General features: G+C 44.5%; 1 protein-coding gene across 1 annotated transcript in view; it reads left to right on the top strand.

Moving 5' to 3' along the window:
- LOC141265457 (dynein axonemal heavy chain 5-like) overlaps positions 1-16,701 on the top strand; it is a 526,560-nt gene that overhangs the window by 267,984 nt on the left and 241,875 nt on the right. The window contains exon 46 of the mRNA XM_073678599.1: positions 40-229. Coding sequence (XP_073534700.1) covers positions 40-229 — 190 coding nt within the window. The remainder of the gene's footprint in view (positions 1-39; positions 230-16,701) is intronic.

Here is a 16,701-nt window from a genome sequence, read left to right on the forward strand (position 1 = left end):
CATTTATTAAATATACTAATATTATTGATTAACTTCTAGGTGGATGAAGATGAGCCATTGTTTATGAGCCTGATTAATGACTTGTTCCCTGGTATAACTCTGGATAAAGCTGGTTATCCAGAGCTGGAAGCTGCCATTCAGAAGCAGACAGAAGAAGCCGGGCTTATCCATCATCCTCCTTGGATTCTGAAACTTATCCAGCTGTATGAAACGCAGCGCGTGAGGCATGGTAGGAATGCTAATTGTGTGGTGACTGGGGAGGAAGAATTGAAACAGGGCTCTGCTTTCTATTGGAAAAGACATTATTCAGGATTACATTCTTTCATGTTTTATGTCAATTTTTTAAAATATTTAGATGATTAACATTTGGTTAGTTTTATGACGTTAGACAAACCTCAAAAATTTATTGTCTGTTGTATTGGAAGTCTCGGAATTGGATGCAATCCTGACTCAAAAAGCTGTCGCAAATCGGCACTGTTTGACCTGGTCCATAGGAGCATTGTTTCTTAAAGGGAATCTGTCACCCCCTGGGACTTATCTGACCTCTAATATGGGCATACAGGTGATAGAAATGTAAATCTATTCTTACCTGTATGGCCCATATTAGAGGTCTGGTTGCTTTGTAATAGCAGAAATAATTTAATATAAAAGCTAAGCTTCGCGTCCCCTGGACACCAAAAAATGCCCGCCTACTAGCCCTATCTCCATACTCACCCCACCTCCGCTGCACGTCACAGGGCCCTGTGACGTGCAGTTCCCGGCTGGATCCCGCGCCTGCGCAGTTTCCTCTGTACGGACGGCGCTCTTCTCCCTGCTGTCAGTGTAGTGTTTTGCAGCAGGGAACTTGTGCGCAGGTGGCAGTGAGCCACTCTGCCTTCCCAGCGCCTGCGCACAAGTTCCCTGCCACACAACACTACACTGACAGCAGGGAGAAGAGTGCCGTCCGTACAGAAGAAACTGCGCAGGCGCGGGATCCAGCCGGGAACTGCACGTCACAGGGCCCTGTGACGTGCAGGGGAGGTGGGGTGAGTATGGAGATAGGGCTAGTAGGCGGAGATTTCTTAGCGTCCAGGGGACGCGAAGATTAGCAGAAATAATTTGATAAAAAAGCTATTACATAACAACCAGACCGCTAATATGGGCCATGCAGGTAAGTATAGATTCACATTTCTATCACCTGTATGCCCATAGTAGAGGTCTGAAAAGTCCCAGGGCGTGACACATTCCCTTTAAAACTAATATATGTCCTAATCCCTAGAGGGCTCGTTAAGATGTGATGGTTAAATTGCTTGTGTAGATTTCCATTAAGGCATGTGCACACATTGTTGTCTTTAAGATGCCGGCCGGACCACTGAGCTTTCCAAGGTGAAAACTCTTAAGGAAAACGCCGGTGGTCATTTTCCTGAAATGACTTCGCCGGCATCTTTTGAGTCATTTTTGTGGCAGCTCGGCCACAACTGTATTTGCTCTGTACTGTCAAGTATAAAGAGTGGGTGGCGTCCCAGCCTGCCCAAAAATGAACCTGTTGTAACAGTTTCTGCTGTAAGGTTATCTCCTGCTTTAGTCCGCACTCGCTCCTCCGCTTTTCCTGTCAGGTTTGGTGAGCAGACAAATGCGCGTTCACGATACCCGACAGGATGCTGCCCTCACCCGATGTCTGTCTCGAAGCAGACATCTTTACGCAGCCTGTCCTACAACCTCCTAGCTGGGATGGCTGGGACGGCTGGGAGCTGACATATTTAAACTTCTGATAGTGCACTAACTAAACATTACCTTTTTGCAAAATTTTTGCTAAATAAAGGTATTTAGTAAAATTGTAGATATTTAAATGTACTTTATTTGAATTATTTTTTTAACATTTTACTCTTAGTAGTTAGTACCCCTTTAAACAGCGAAAACTTTTTCATTACTTGGACCAAATTGGGCACGATTCACTATTGCATTTGTACCTCAATTGCAAATAGCATACCTGAAAGCAAAGTGGGCAGGATTTATGTAAACAATGCTCAAAAGTAAGGGTTTCGGGGTGCACCAGGTTACCGGGATGAACTGGAGGAGTTTCTGATAGAGTTGGTTTTGGCAATCCTGGGTGTACCTGCCTAAGGTGAAGTTGTGTTAAATGTATATTTACTGGGAATATGTTCATATTCATATATAAGATTTATATGACCAGGACATTTGAGTGTTTAGCGTGGTTGTTATTGTGAGACCTTACATTGTATAGTTTAGGGCAACTTTCAAGAATGTAGACTGTATTACAGCTTGTATGAATATGTTTGTTTCCAATGTAGATACCAAGTCTGTTATTTTTAGCATAGTTGTTTTGTTCTTCTACGGTGTATGACAAAATTATAGTCTCAATCTATGTTACTTATAAATCATGATTTTAGGTTATATGGGTAAACCAATATGTAATTTATTGTTTTCTTTGTAATCGAAAGAAAGAACATCCATGAAATAGAAGAAATAAGACTAGAAACAAAACCCTTCCACATTGTGTTACATTCTGAGGCTGATTCATCAAATGCAGCTGCAGTTTTTTAGAAACTTTGATAAATTAGTCCCACTGTAAAAGTGCCATAGCCTGGAGTGATATTATCTCAGGTAGAATTGTATTGCCAGCAAGCAGAACACGCTACAATAGTAGACTTTTACTGCACTGCTGCACAAATCCTAAGAAAATACTTCTTTAAAAATTGTTTTTTTAGATTTTTGATTTTGGTACACATTGTTGTGGTTGTAAATACATGGAAATAAGTCTTGAACATCTGCATCTTTCCAATATACTTTGTCGTTTTTCCTTACCATTTTTAGGATTTCTGCTGGCAGCTATTGCAGCTAATTGAGAAGACTTTGACACAATGTATCAGTGCTGGCAATCCTATGTGAGCCAAGCACAGCAGCAGTGAAAAGGTCTCTCATCATGCTCTTCCGGCTGATAACTGTTTCCTAGATGGATACATTGTAAGAGACTGCAGTAGCTGCTCAAGATGAAGATGTAATTTGGGCTTGTTTGATAAATCTGAAATTGGTGAGGAACTTAAACTTAAATGAGAAGCTCAAAATGCTTCTCGGTCACTTGAGAAGACATCTATATTAATGACTCCTGGTAAACTTAGACCTGCTACAGGACTTATAGGTCACACCTCTGCTCTTCAGTATAAAATTATTAGACAATATTTACATACAGTAGGATTGCTGCCAGTCTCGTAACTAGAATCCGATGGGCCCCAGTGCTGAATTTGGACCTTGGCCCCTACCTGCATGTTGGACAGATGTATGGGCCCTTGTAGCGTTTTAAATCCTATAATTACAGGCGTTTTCGCCCCCATGTAATAATTTTGTCCATCCTGGCTGTTTCCTGTAATAATCTCCCCCATAGTGGCCCCATTCTAGTAGTAATTTCTCTCATCCTAGGCCGCTTTGTGGTATAAAGTCCCCCATCCTGTGCCCCTTCTTTTTAAAATGTTCCCTGTCCTGGGCCTCTTCCCGTTATAATGTCCCCCATCCTTGACCCGTTCCTTGTATAATGCCCCCCTTCCTGGTATAATGTCCCCATCATGAGTCCCTTCCTGGTATAATGACCCTCATTCTCGGCCCCATTCTGGTAAAATGACCCCCATCCTGGGCCCCATTCTGGTAAAATGACCTCCATTCTGGGCCCCTTCCACCCTTCCTGGTGTAATGTCCTTCATTTTGGGCAACCTCCTGGTATAATGACTGCCATCCTGGTATAATGTCCTCCATCCTCAGCTCCTTTCTTTAATAATGCTCCCCATCTTGGATGACTTCCTTATATAATGCCCCCCATCCTGGGCCCCTTACTTATTTAATGTCCCGCACCCTTTGCCCCTTCCTTGAGTAATAATCCCCATCCTGGGCCCCTTTCTTGTATAATGCTCTCCATCCTGGACCCCTTCCTTGTATAATACTCCCCATGCCATGTCATGGTATAATGTTCTGCTGCTCTCTTCCAATATATTAAATAAAAAAAATAAATGATTCTGCTTACCTTCCTCTGCTCCAATGACGCGCAGTGTCCTTTTCTAAATATAACTTCAGTTTGTCAGCATGGACAGTGCATTACGTCACTGCCATGTGCCGTTTGTGACTGGCACACCAACCTCAGCTGCCAGTCCTGATTTGCCGGCAGCGTGTATTACAGTGCCCAGCTGCCTTCAGGCAGCTGAAATAGGCGCTGACATTGCCGAGCCCCCACTCCCGCATGGGTTTGGTCACGTTCGTACCCTTTGCAACCGCGATCCTTATGTCCCTGACTACTGCTTAAAACAGAAAGCTCAGTTTAGGTTATCACCATACATGTCATAGAGGCTAATGTTTGTTTTGATGCAAAAATTTGCGCTCGGAGCCAAGAACATGTATTTAGATTAAAAATTCCAATTAAAAATAATTAAAAAGGGATAGATACAAATAGGAGAGAAAAGAAATACATGCATGGAGACAAAAGTGATAGAGGTCTGGCGTGACCCCCAAAGGGCGCAGTATTTAAGTCAAAATTTTGGCATACAGTCATGATGCTTTTGCCCATGCCCAAAGCTAAATAATATTGCATATTGCGTTGTCAGATTTGTACAAACATTTTCAAGAATCATTTTATGCCCAAAAGATCAAAATACTGTTCTTATAATAAACATTTGACCTTCAGATACAGACTAGAAGTCGGTGTGCTAAATCATTTTTTTTTTCAAAACATTTTGAACAGTCAAACAGAAATGTGCAATGCATTATAATGTATGCCACCATTAAGAACATGGTAATTAACCCCTTCCTGACCCGATAATTTTATGGCTTCATGTTTTTGTCATAGCTTGGTTTGGGGATTTGATCCTGTGATCTGTTGTTGCGTGGTCGGTTCCTCTGTCTGTAGAGCTATTGCCCTTTCTTCCCGGTCCAAATGCTGATGGTTTCTATTGTCTTATTTTCCTTTCTTGGTTTGCTCCTCTCCAGGTGTTTCTCATTTTCCCATGTTGGTTTACCCTATCACATTCTGGGTGGGGTTTTATATGTTCACCCTTCACTGCACATCCTTGCTGGCTATACCTCTTCATGGATGTGTATTCATGAGTTTCAGTCCTTCAGCTAAGGGGTTTCCCTTGCTTGGTATGTGTTTTAGTTCCCCACCCTGGGTTTTCTTATCTTCACACTTTCTTTTCACCTTGTTGGCAGTGAGTTGTGGCCTCCCCTGTGGTTTCTCTGGAGGTACGAGAAATCCCTCGACTGCCTTTTAGGGAGTTAGGTCCGAGGTGGTCTTTTGAGTTGTGTGGCTGGGGCTTTTCTAGCTTGTACAGGGACCAGTTGGGTGTAGGTGTGGTGTTTCCCCTGTGTGAGTGTGTACACGTTCATAGCAGGTTACATTTTTTCCTCCTCTTATTCAAAGAATCATAACTTTATTTTTCCATTAATATAGCCATGTGAGGGCCCATTTTCTGCAGAACCAGTTGAACTTTTGAATGACATTTTATCATGTGATGTACTGGAAAGCAGGAAAAAATTCTAAGTGTGGCAAAATAGTGACAAAAGCTCAATTCCGCAATTTTTTTTAGCTTTTTATTTACAGTTTACTTTACAGTAAAAATGAACTGACAATATGATTTTCTTTTAAGTAGTGAAAACAATTCAATTCAGAAATATGTAAAAATATATATATATTGCTTGAGAGCTGTAACATTTTCAATTTTAGGGATATGGCGTTATGTGAGGGCTTGTTTTTTGGACCCTCAGCTGATTTTTTTATTGATATCATTTTGGGGTGGATACAATGTTTTGATTGCCTCTTATCACATTCCCTTGTGTTGTTGCGGCTGCCGAAAAACCACAATTCTGGTGTTTTTTCTTTTCTCTAATTATGCCATTTACCATTTGGATTAATTTATATTATAATTTTTATTTTAGATTTTGATAAATTGGTCTTTTACAAACGCACCAAATATGTGTATTTTTTACATTATTTTTGTTTCTTAATTTTTAATGGGGAAAATGGAATGATTTAAACTTTTTATATTTTTTTTAGATTTCTTAAATCTTTTTTTTAACTTTTTATTGTATTTGTTAGTCCCCTTAGGGGACTTAAACCTGCAATCATCCAATTGCGTGTGCTATATATAGTAATGCCACAGTATTGCTGTATATAGTAAAAATCACGGTGTCCTAGGAACTGGCTTTCACAGGAGTACCATCATGACGAGCAATGGGGTCCAACCCACTGGTGCCCCTGATTGTGTCACGGGTGCGCAAATGGATGCATAGAATAATTCCCCCCGGTGTGCTGTAAATACCGCCAAGACAGATTGACCGTGGCAATTAACATTTTTTTTTTACTTTAAATATTTTTATTGGGCTTTAACAAGATTAATATGAAAACAGAACATTCCAATTATGTTCAATAATATGTAGGGGTTTGGTACTCACTCAGCTGCGGTTCAGGTAGGAACGGGAAACTCATAAAAATGTTCAGGTAGGTTTATTCTGACTTCATAAACCACTTAGCATAGGCAAACAAAAAGACAGCCTTTTCCGGCACAAAGGGAAAACACAAGCAAAATGTTCATGCAGTGGTGTGGGTTCGCCCGCTACAAGTCAGTGTCCAGTTCTCAAGGCCTTAGCACAGACCAACACACTGGAGATCCACACGTCTCCAGACACAGACACCAAATGAGACACTTGGCCTCCATTTTATTTACAACAATCCACGCCCCGGGGTGGGGATATGTGAGCAACCACTCTCACCCATCTCTTATGACTGCTCGTAAAAACCGGCCCTGGTACGCCCTATTAAACCTCTCAGCACTATACGTGCTGGAGCATACTTTTCCGGTTTCACATCACCGAAGCTACCAACCTTGGTGATACAGATCTCCTGTTAAGGACCTGTCCGGCGGCCATCTTACAAATAACAATAAAAAAGTTGATGGTTGTTAATATGATATGTGTTCCCATCTCCAATATCCTATCCCAATATGTCATAGGTATAGTAATAATAATAATATTAGCAAATATCTCCAATTAGAAAATTAGTATAGTTCTTATGACCACTCATATAGTGACAGTTAGTCAGACAGCTCTTAGTGGTCGTAAGCATGGATACCTAAGCTACTGCAATGCCCTACATGAGGTATTTGACATAATTGGAGGTATTTTCTAATATTATTATTATTACACCTACTACATATTGGGATATGATCTTGGAAATGGGAAACCCCTATAAGTTATCGTTAAACATTATAAAATAAGTATAACCAGCTTGATGAGGTATTAATATAAGATCTTACATGAACCAAATAATTATGTGTGTGCTAGAGGAATGTAAATAAGAAAGGAAGGATGAAAGAGAAAGAATGGGAAGGAAAAGGAGGTGGAGAACAAATGATGGGGAAAAAAAAAAAACACTACTTATTGAAGCCAGCACTTAGAGGAGACCACATCTACCACAACATTCTATTTTAAGTATTATTTTCTGACAACAGATTGTCAGGACTTTCCCTTCACTGAATAATATCCAACATATCCAATGGTGATGAAAAGCTTTGAGGCGTATGTTATCATGTGCAATCATGTTTTCCATTTTCATAATATTGTTAACCTCTTCCATGCATTCACCCAAAGTGGGAGTTTTTGTGGATTTCCAGTGATGTGGAACAATTGACTTAACAGGTGTTAGAAAGATATCTTTATTTGCCTTTGAGACTGAATCTGGCGTTATGGAAAGTAGGGATATTTGGGGGGAGGGTTTGATTCTGCAACCAGTGAGACTATTGTACAGAGAGAAAATTTAATTCCATAACCCACAAACCAATGGGCTTTCCCACCATGTATGTAACATAGACCCGGGTGCCACACCACCAGCACAAGTCCAACAGAGAAGGTAAGATCCTATGTAGATAGAATAGTTTTCCTCTAGTGATGAGCGAGCATGCTCGCTACTGCTCGGTGCTCACCCGAGCATCTCACTGCTCGAGATTCTCGGCGCTCGCTGAGTATTTCCGGGTTGCTCGGGCGGGAACTCGGGTCCCCTCCCTGCATGTTTGGCGCTCTTTAAAGAGTCAATGAACATGCAGGGATTGCCTGCCATGCACTGTAATGCCGTAGCCATGTTAGTTGTGGGCATTACAGTGATTGGCTGGCCGCACAGCGTCATCAGGTCTATATCAGACCTGGCGCCGCCATGCTCATCACAGTCACTCCGGATCAGACATTGTAGGGAGAGCTGCTGCTGTGTCAGGGACAGATTTGCTTGTGTATTAGGTAGTGTAGGGAGAAAACATGTACATTACACATATCCATCTTAACAAACAGTCCTTCTGAGGACTAATCCATCTGCAGAGATATCAGGCAGGCAGTGTATATAGGCAGGCCGGGTATATAGCAGACTGCAGTGCATATAGCACAAGAGGCTCCATTCCAATTCTGCAATCTGTTGCTGTTCGATATTTCTATACAAAGGCCCAGGTCTCAGGGGCCAGGAATACTTTTCTTTGGCTCTTAATCCTCATTATTTGCTTAAAAAGCAATCCAGAGAACACCGTTTTTCTGCACCATTTGCTTGTTTTGGGAGAGGTGCTGCTGCATCAGGGACAGATTTGCTTGTGTATTAGGTAGTGTAGGGAGAAAAACCGTACATTACACATATCCATCTTAACAAACAGTCCTTCTGAGGACTAATCTATCTGCAGAGATATCAGGCAGGCAGTGTATATAGCAGACTGCAGTGCATATAGCACAAGAGGCTCCATTCCAATTCTGCCTTCTGCTGCTGTTAGATATTTCTATACAAAGGCCCAGGTCTCAGGGGCCAGGAATACTTTTCTTTGGATCTTAATCCTCATTATTTGCTTAAAAAGCAATCCAGAGAACACCATTTTTTCTGCGTCATTTGCTTGTTGGCACTGCAGAATACAGCCAAGTCCTTTCCATATTAGAGCGCTATTTAAAAGTTTGTTTTCTCCGTCAAACGAATCACATATACGTTGTCAGTAAATACTGCCATTTCTGGCTTCCATTAAAAATTTCCTTTAGTGTGTTATTGAAGCAATTCACACCAGTTTGCTGTTCAAACTAGTTACCTACAGGCCAGGTATTTAAAACTCTGTTTTCTCCGTCACACGGATCACATATACGTTGTCAAAAAATACTGCTATTTCTTCCTTCCATTAAAAATTTCTTTTAGTGTGTCATTGAAGCAATTCACCGCAGTTTGCTGTTCAAACTACTTACCTACAGGCCAGGTATTTAAAACTCTGTTTTCTCCGTCACACGGATCACATATATGTTGTCAGAAAATACTGCCATTTCTGGCTTCCATTAAAAATTTCCTTTAGTGGGTCATTGAAGCAATTCACCGCTGTTTGCTGTTCAAACTACTTACCTACAGGCCAGGTATTTAAAACTCTGTTTTTTCTAACACACGGATCACATATAAGTTCGCTCCAAACTCTGTCATTTGTAGTGAGCATGGAAGATACTGTCCTCCATTTAAAATGGGCAAGGCACGTGGCAAGGGAAGGGGAACTGGATGTGATGGTAATGGTGCATGCAGAGGCCGAGGACAAGGCCGTGGGCAAGCCGAAATTGTGCCACAACAAACACCCACATCTTCTCGCCTGACCTTCCTGTCCCAATTTCTAGGGGACCGTAGCACACCACTATTGAACCCGGAGCAGTGTCAAAAGGTTGTTGGTTGGATAGCGGATAATGCTTCCAGTCACTTAGCCACCACCACCACCACCACCCTATCTTCCACACGGTCAAGTCTCAGTAGCCGTGAGTCTGGAACGCATATTGCTCACCCTGATCCTCCTTCCTCCCACCATGCCGAGTACCCAGAGACAACTAATCCCACACTTGGACACTCTGAAGAGCTGTTCACTTTTCCATTTATAGATTCGGGCCTCTCGCCCGGTCCACTTTAAGCGGGGCAAGAGGAGATTGCGTATAGTGATGCCCAAATATTTGAGCAGCCACGGTCACATGAAGGCGACGGTGGGAAAGTGTCACAAGAGGTGGACGATGATGAGACACAATTGCCAGAAAGTCAGGAGGAGGACCAGGGTGCGGAAGTGGAAGACGAGGTGGTGGATGATATAGCAACTGACCCAACCTGGCAGGAGGACATGCAGAGCGAAGACAGCAGCACACAGGGGGAGGGAGACAGAGCACCCCAACAGGCAGAAAGAAGCAGTGTGGTGGCCGCAGACAGAAGTTATGCAACCGTTCCCCGTAACACCAACACGAAGGAAGTTGCCAGTACAACTGTTAGGTCTTCCCGAGTCTGGTTGTTTTTTAAAGACTCTGCCGATAACCCCAAAAAGGCCATTTGCACCACCTGCCAGGCCAGCATCAGCAGGGGTTGCAAAACGACCAGCCTGACCACCACCAGCATGATCAGGCACATGGCAGCAAAGCACCTGACTTTGTGGGCCGACCCCCAGTGTCCAGATACAGTTCCTGCGGGTGGCACCATTGCTTCTTCCGCTGTTGTGCATACAAGCCAATCCCCTGTCCATGGTGCATGTGAAGACGCCTTCTGCCCTGCATCTGTCGTTGCACACTCTCAAGTAGCAGCAACAGGAAGCACGTCCATGTCCTTGTCCCAGCGCAGCATTCAGTTGTCCATACCCCAGTCCTTGGAATGCAAGCGCAAATATGCAGCCAATGCCCCACAGGCCACACTACTAAATTCTCACATTTCACGACTGCTTGCGCTCAAAATGTTGCCTTTTAGGCTCGTGGAGACGGAAGCATTCCGCAACCTGATGGCAACGGCCGTCCCTCAGTACTCGGTCCCCAGCTGCCACTATTTCTCCCGGTGTGCCGTCCCCGCTTTACACAAGCACGTGTCCCAAAACATTAGCCGTGCTCTCAACAATGCAGTTACCGGTTAAGTCCACCTAACCACTGACATGTGGACAAGGGCTTGTGGGCAGGGATGGTACATCTCACTGACGGCACACTGGGTTAACATAGTGGAAGCTGGGACCCAGTCGGAACTTGGGGCGGAACACTTCCTCCCGACGCCAAGGATTGCGGGCCCTAGGTCAATAAGGGTTGCCCCCACGGTCTACAGCTCCTGCACCTCATCCTCCTCAGCCTCCTCCTCTTCAGCCTCCATCTCCGAAATGACCACATCAGTCACAAGCTGGAAGCACTGCAGCACTGCCTCGGCCAAGCGGCAACAGGCTGTGCTGAAGCTAATATGCTGAAGAGTTGTGGACAGCTCTGAAAGAGCAGGCAGATCTGTGGCTCACACCACTGAACCTACAGCCAGGCATGATCGTGTGTGACAATGGCCGGAACCTGGTGGTGGCTCTGAGGCGAGGCGAGCTCACACACGTAGCATGCCTGGCCCATGTACTTAACCTCGTGGTTCAGCAGTTTCTCAAATCCTACCCGGAGCTGCCAGATCTGCTTTTTAAAGTACGCCACCTGTGTGCGCATTTTTGAAAGTCAGCTACAGCTTCCACCTCCCTTGCAGTGTTTCAGCAGCGCTTGCAGCTTCCAGCTCACAGACTGGTGTGTGATGTCCCCACACGTTGGAACTCTACACTGCAGATGTTTGGAAGGATTTGTGAGCAGAAGAGGGCAGTTGTTGAGTATCAGCATCAACAAGGCCGTCGGTATTCAGTTCAGACTCCACACATAAGACCTCAGGAGTGGACATGGATGTCAGACATATGTACCATCCTCCAAAACTTTGAGGACTCCACCAAGATGGTGAGCGGCGATGACGCCATAATTAGTGTCACCATCCCGCTTCTCTGTCTTCTGAAATGCTCTCTGCTCACAATCAAAGAGGATGCATTGCAGGCGGAGCACGATGAGATGGAGCAAGGAACCATACAGGGTGATTACACACAGCCAAGCCTCATCTCATCTCAACGTGGATTGGGTGACAATGAGGAAGAGGAGGAGGAAGAAGTAGGGCAGGAGCTAGTTTCATGCACTATAGATGGTACTACCTGCACAGCTATCATACCGTCTGTTCAGCGTGGATGGCCTAAGGACAGAGAGGAGAAGGAGGAGGAGAGCATGGTCAGTCATCCTCTTGGTGAGGACACGGAAGTCTTGCCTGTTAGTAGTCTGGCACGCATGGCTGAGTTTATGTTACCCTGCCTTTCCCATGACCCTCGCGTTCTCAAAATTTTGGGGTGACCGTCATTACTGGTTGGTGACACTTCTAGACCCACGCTACAATGAGAACTTTATATCTCTTATTCCTGAGGCGGACAGGTCTACAAAAATGGGGCAGTACCAGAAGGCCCTTGTTGCGGAACTATTAAAAAAAAATCCCATCTGAAAACGCTGGCGGCAGAGGGCACACTTCGTTGGACAACCAAGGAGTACAGGCCAGAGAGACACAACTTCAATCAGCAGAGGCAGGGGAACACTGTCAAAGTTCTGGGAGAGTTTTCTCAGACCCTCCCATCGCACAGGCCCTGAGGCGCGGGGAACTCTCACAAGGAGTGCAAAGTTTGGGAAGATGCTGAGGGAGTACCTTGCCGACCGTACCAACGTCCTCCATGATTCCTCTGTGCCTTATAATTATTGGGTATCCAAGCTGGATACGTGGAATGAACTGGCTCTCTATGCCTTAGAGGTCCTGGCCTGCCCTGCCGCCAGCGTTTTATCAGAGCGGGTTTTTAGTGCCGCTGGTGGAATTATAATTGATAAGCGCATTCGCCTGTCAACTGAAAATGCTGACAGTCTGACTCTTATAAAAATGAACAAGGGCTGGATTGGGCCAGACTTCTCAACACCACCGAATGATAGCAGCGTAGCATAAACTCCAATCCAGTGTCTTTTCTTTAGAGGTGTATTCCCATGCACCTTTTCACACCCACACATGGGCATACGCTTCCTGATTTTGTCTATTTGCTCTTCTCCTCCTCCTTCTCCTCATCCTCCACCACCATATCACCAGGGTGACCGTGGTCCGTGATGCAACACCCACATAATTTTTTTAAAAGGTGTTTATGATGCCTGTGAAAAATTTTTTTTATACAGTATGTTCATGTATACCCCCCAGGGGTAAATGTTTGTCAGCCCATACACTTAGTGCATGGGCATTACAAGTATATGAGACCCGCTCCTTTCTAATGGGAACATTTTTTTATGAGGCCCTCCTCCACGACTCTTCCAAGGGGCATTGAAGTGCCTCCAAATTTTTGGCAGCCCTTGCGTTCACTGCATAGGCCAACACTATGGGAGACTCTCTCCTTTCCAATGGGAATTTGTCGTTACTGTGGCCCTGCTCTGTGTGTCTTTAAATTCTTAGTGGAGTTTTTCCCAAAATTGGTCAGCCATTGAACTCACTGCATACCCTATAACTGTATAGCAGACCCTCTCCTTTCTAATGGGAACATGTCGTACTTGTTACTGTGGCCCTGCTTGGCGTGTCTTTAAATTCTTAGTGGGGTTTTTCCTAAAATTGGTCAGCCGTTGGACTCACTGCATACCCTATAACTGTATAGCAGACCCTCTCCTTTCTAATGGGAACATGTCGTACCTTGTTACTGTGGCCCTGCTCTATGTGTCTTTAAATTCTTAGTGGAGTTTTTCCCAAATTTTGGCAGCCGTTGCAGTCACAGCATGGGCATTACCACTATAGGAGACCCGCCCCTTTATAATGGGAACATTTTTTTTACTGAGACCCTCCTCTATGTCTCTTCAAAGGGGTATTGGGTTGCGTCCAAATTTTTGGCAGCCCTTGCAGTCACTGGATACTCAATAACAGTATAGGAGACCCACTTGTTAATAATGGGAACAACAAAGCATAGCCGGCTGATGGCTCTCTAACAATAGCTACAGCTGACTGCTGGCCTTTTAAGAATAGTAAGGGCTGTCTAATGTCCCTGTAAAAATAGGCTTTATGACTTTCAGAGTCCCTCCATCATAAATAAAAAAGGATGTGTCTGATGATGTGTCACACACCACATTGCCAGATAAGGTTGTAAAATGTTAAAATGACATTTCCCGGTGAATGCATTTGTCTTAAAAAATAACGTAAAAAAAGCAAAACAATAGGATCTTTCTTTAGTATAAAAAGCAGCGTCATCAATTTAACCTCAATGTAATCACATTGTTCAGCTCATGCACCTCCTCCTCCATCTCTGAAATTATCACATCAGTCACAAGCTGACAGCACTGCAGCACAGCTTTGGCCAAGCGTCAACAGGCTGTGCTGAAGATAACATGCTTAATTGACAAACCGCCCAGCGCTGCAGAGTTGTTGAAAGCTGTAACACAGCAGCCTGATCTGTGGCTCTCACCGCTGAACATACAGACAGGCATGGTCATGTGTGACAATGGGCGGAACCTGGTGACGGAGAAATGACAGCTGGGGTAGATACGGTTTCCCTCTATGCCAGCCGAGCTAAAGAATATGGCTGTGGTGAAATACAACTCCCACTGAGAAGCTGTTTCAGATTGAAAAACATTGTGCCCACCAGAGGATTTGATTCTGAGGGCTAACCTTTCTCACCCGCTCAAGAGCCCCATAGCAGCTGCAAAGTTAGCACTATCATGAACTCTCCTGAGGTAGAAGCCAAGGTACCATCCAACCCTGCTGAGAAGCAGTCCTGGCTAAGAAAAGTGTATGGGAAGGTTCCGGGACACTCTATGGCTGCTTTTTCACTGAGGAGGAAACACACGCAAACACAGGGACAACATACAAAGTCCTTGCAGATGTTGTCCTTGCTGGGATTTGAACCCAGGATCCCAGTGCTGCAAGGCTTCAGTGCTAACCACTGATCCAATGTGCTGCCGTTCACCCTCTAATATCTAACAGGCTGGAGAAACTTGCACCTACTGCCACTCTATCTTCAGCTCCTTTGTGAGAAAATGTATTTGGGCAGCCACTCAGTCTACCAAATAAAATTCCTGAGAAGGAAATTGGGGATGGCTTCGCTACTGGTACTGGGGCAGTGCTAATACCATGGCGTCGTACCATAGATTGCTGGAAATATTCCAGGCTGGTAGGAGGCAAGCAAATTCCCACAGAAAAGTACCAGCAGTAATGTTCAGGCCACATTTCAAGTGCAAGCAGCTTTAGAGGACTTCCTTGGAGAAATGACACGCAGGGTAGATATGGTTTCCCTCTATGACAGTCCTTTCACCGAGCTAAATACAACTCTCAGCCAAAAAAGTTGTGGACTGGCTCCGTACCATCCCTGGCCACATTCACCTGTCCACGTGTTTATGGTTAGGCGGTCCTTCCCAGTAAGTGCACTGGGGAGGGCACGGGTAATGTTGTGGGACCCGTGCTTGTGAAAGGCGGAGGCGATACCGGGAAATATAGTGGCGGCTGGGGCCCGAGTATGGACACCCGGCCGCCACCGGAATGAGGTTGTGAAAATCTTCCGCCTCCACGAGCCTAAAAGGCCACATTTCAAGTGCAAGCAGCTGTCAAAAATTTGGCAGTGTAGTATTGCAGCCTGTGGGTGGGTGGGTGGCTGCCTGCATACTTGCGCTTGCATTCCAAGGAATGGGGTAGGGACAACTGAACGCTGCAGTGGGACAAGACATGGACGGTGATTGTTGCAAGTCTGCAACAACAGGTGCATGACGGGAGGCATCTTCGCATGCGCCAAGGATTACTTATGATGGGCACACTTTTAGGCAGTGACCTGGGAGTCAGAGATGCTTCCAGAGGTCTTCCCCATGCTGTTCCCATGTCGTTTCAGCACTGTATGCATGTGTCTGATGATGTGTCATACACCACATGGCCAGATAAAGTTGTAAAATGTTAAAATGACATTTCCTGGTGAATGCATTTGTCTTGGTTGAAAGCAATTCAAAAGTGCAAAAACGCATCAAAAACGCTATGTGTGAACATAGCCCAAGTTGTGGAGGAGTATTTTTGTTTTTGGTTATTTATTTTGCCTTATATACAAGTCATTACCCTGGAAAGGATGTTCCTTAACATATTTCACAGGAAAATCCATTTTGGTTTCGTTTTTGTATGTTTTATTGTGAGTCCGTAAAAGTGGTGTAATACTCTGAACACCTTGCTGACAGCAGTGATCTGGGAGTCAGAGATGCTTCCAGGGGTCTTCCCCATGCTGTTCCCATGTCATTTGAGCACTGTTCCCATCGATTTGGGCAATTTTTAGGCCCTCTGCAGACCGCAGGGGGGAGCCGCCTGAAAAATGCTCGAGTTTCCCATAGACTTACATTGGGCTCGTTGCTCGGGTCGAGCACCCTAGTATTCCAATATGCTCGACCCGAGCAACGAGTACCCAAGCATTTAAGCGCTCGCTCATCACTATTTTCCTCCTGAGCATGACAAGTAACACGTAATTTGTGTGAGAGTATGAATGCTTTTTGCCAATCTTTCTCTGAAATTTGGCTACCCAATTCCTTCTCCTAAGCCCTAGTAAAGGGTAGAGGGTCATTGCAGGTGTCCCTTTGTGTTGCTTTGTATATAAAAGATAAAAGTTTAGTACAAGGACCTACTTGAGTGATTAAAGTTTCAAACAAAGCAAGTTCATTCTTTATACTAGTCAGAGATATGTGAGAATTTATGAATGGCCGGAGCTGGAAATCTAACCCCAGCGGATCTGTCCCAGAGTAGAAATGAGTCTGCACCTGACGCAGGGGGTAAATCTAGGTTGTCAAATAAGGGCGTCAATGGACCCAACCTACGTGATATACCGTCATGGCTGAAAGTGTTGGCACCTTGAGATTGTT

Source organism: Phyllobates terribilis, unplaced genomic scaffold, assembly GCF_046119375.1.
Source record: "Phyllobates terribilis strain yellow unplaced genomic scaffold, ASM4611937v1 Scaffold_4__5_contigs__length_816908805, whole genome shotgun sequence".
Taxonomy (NCBI): Eukaryota; Metazoa; Chordata; class Amphibia; order Anura; family Dendrobatidae; genus Phyllobates; species Phyllobates terribilis.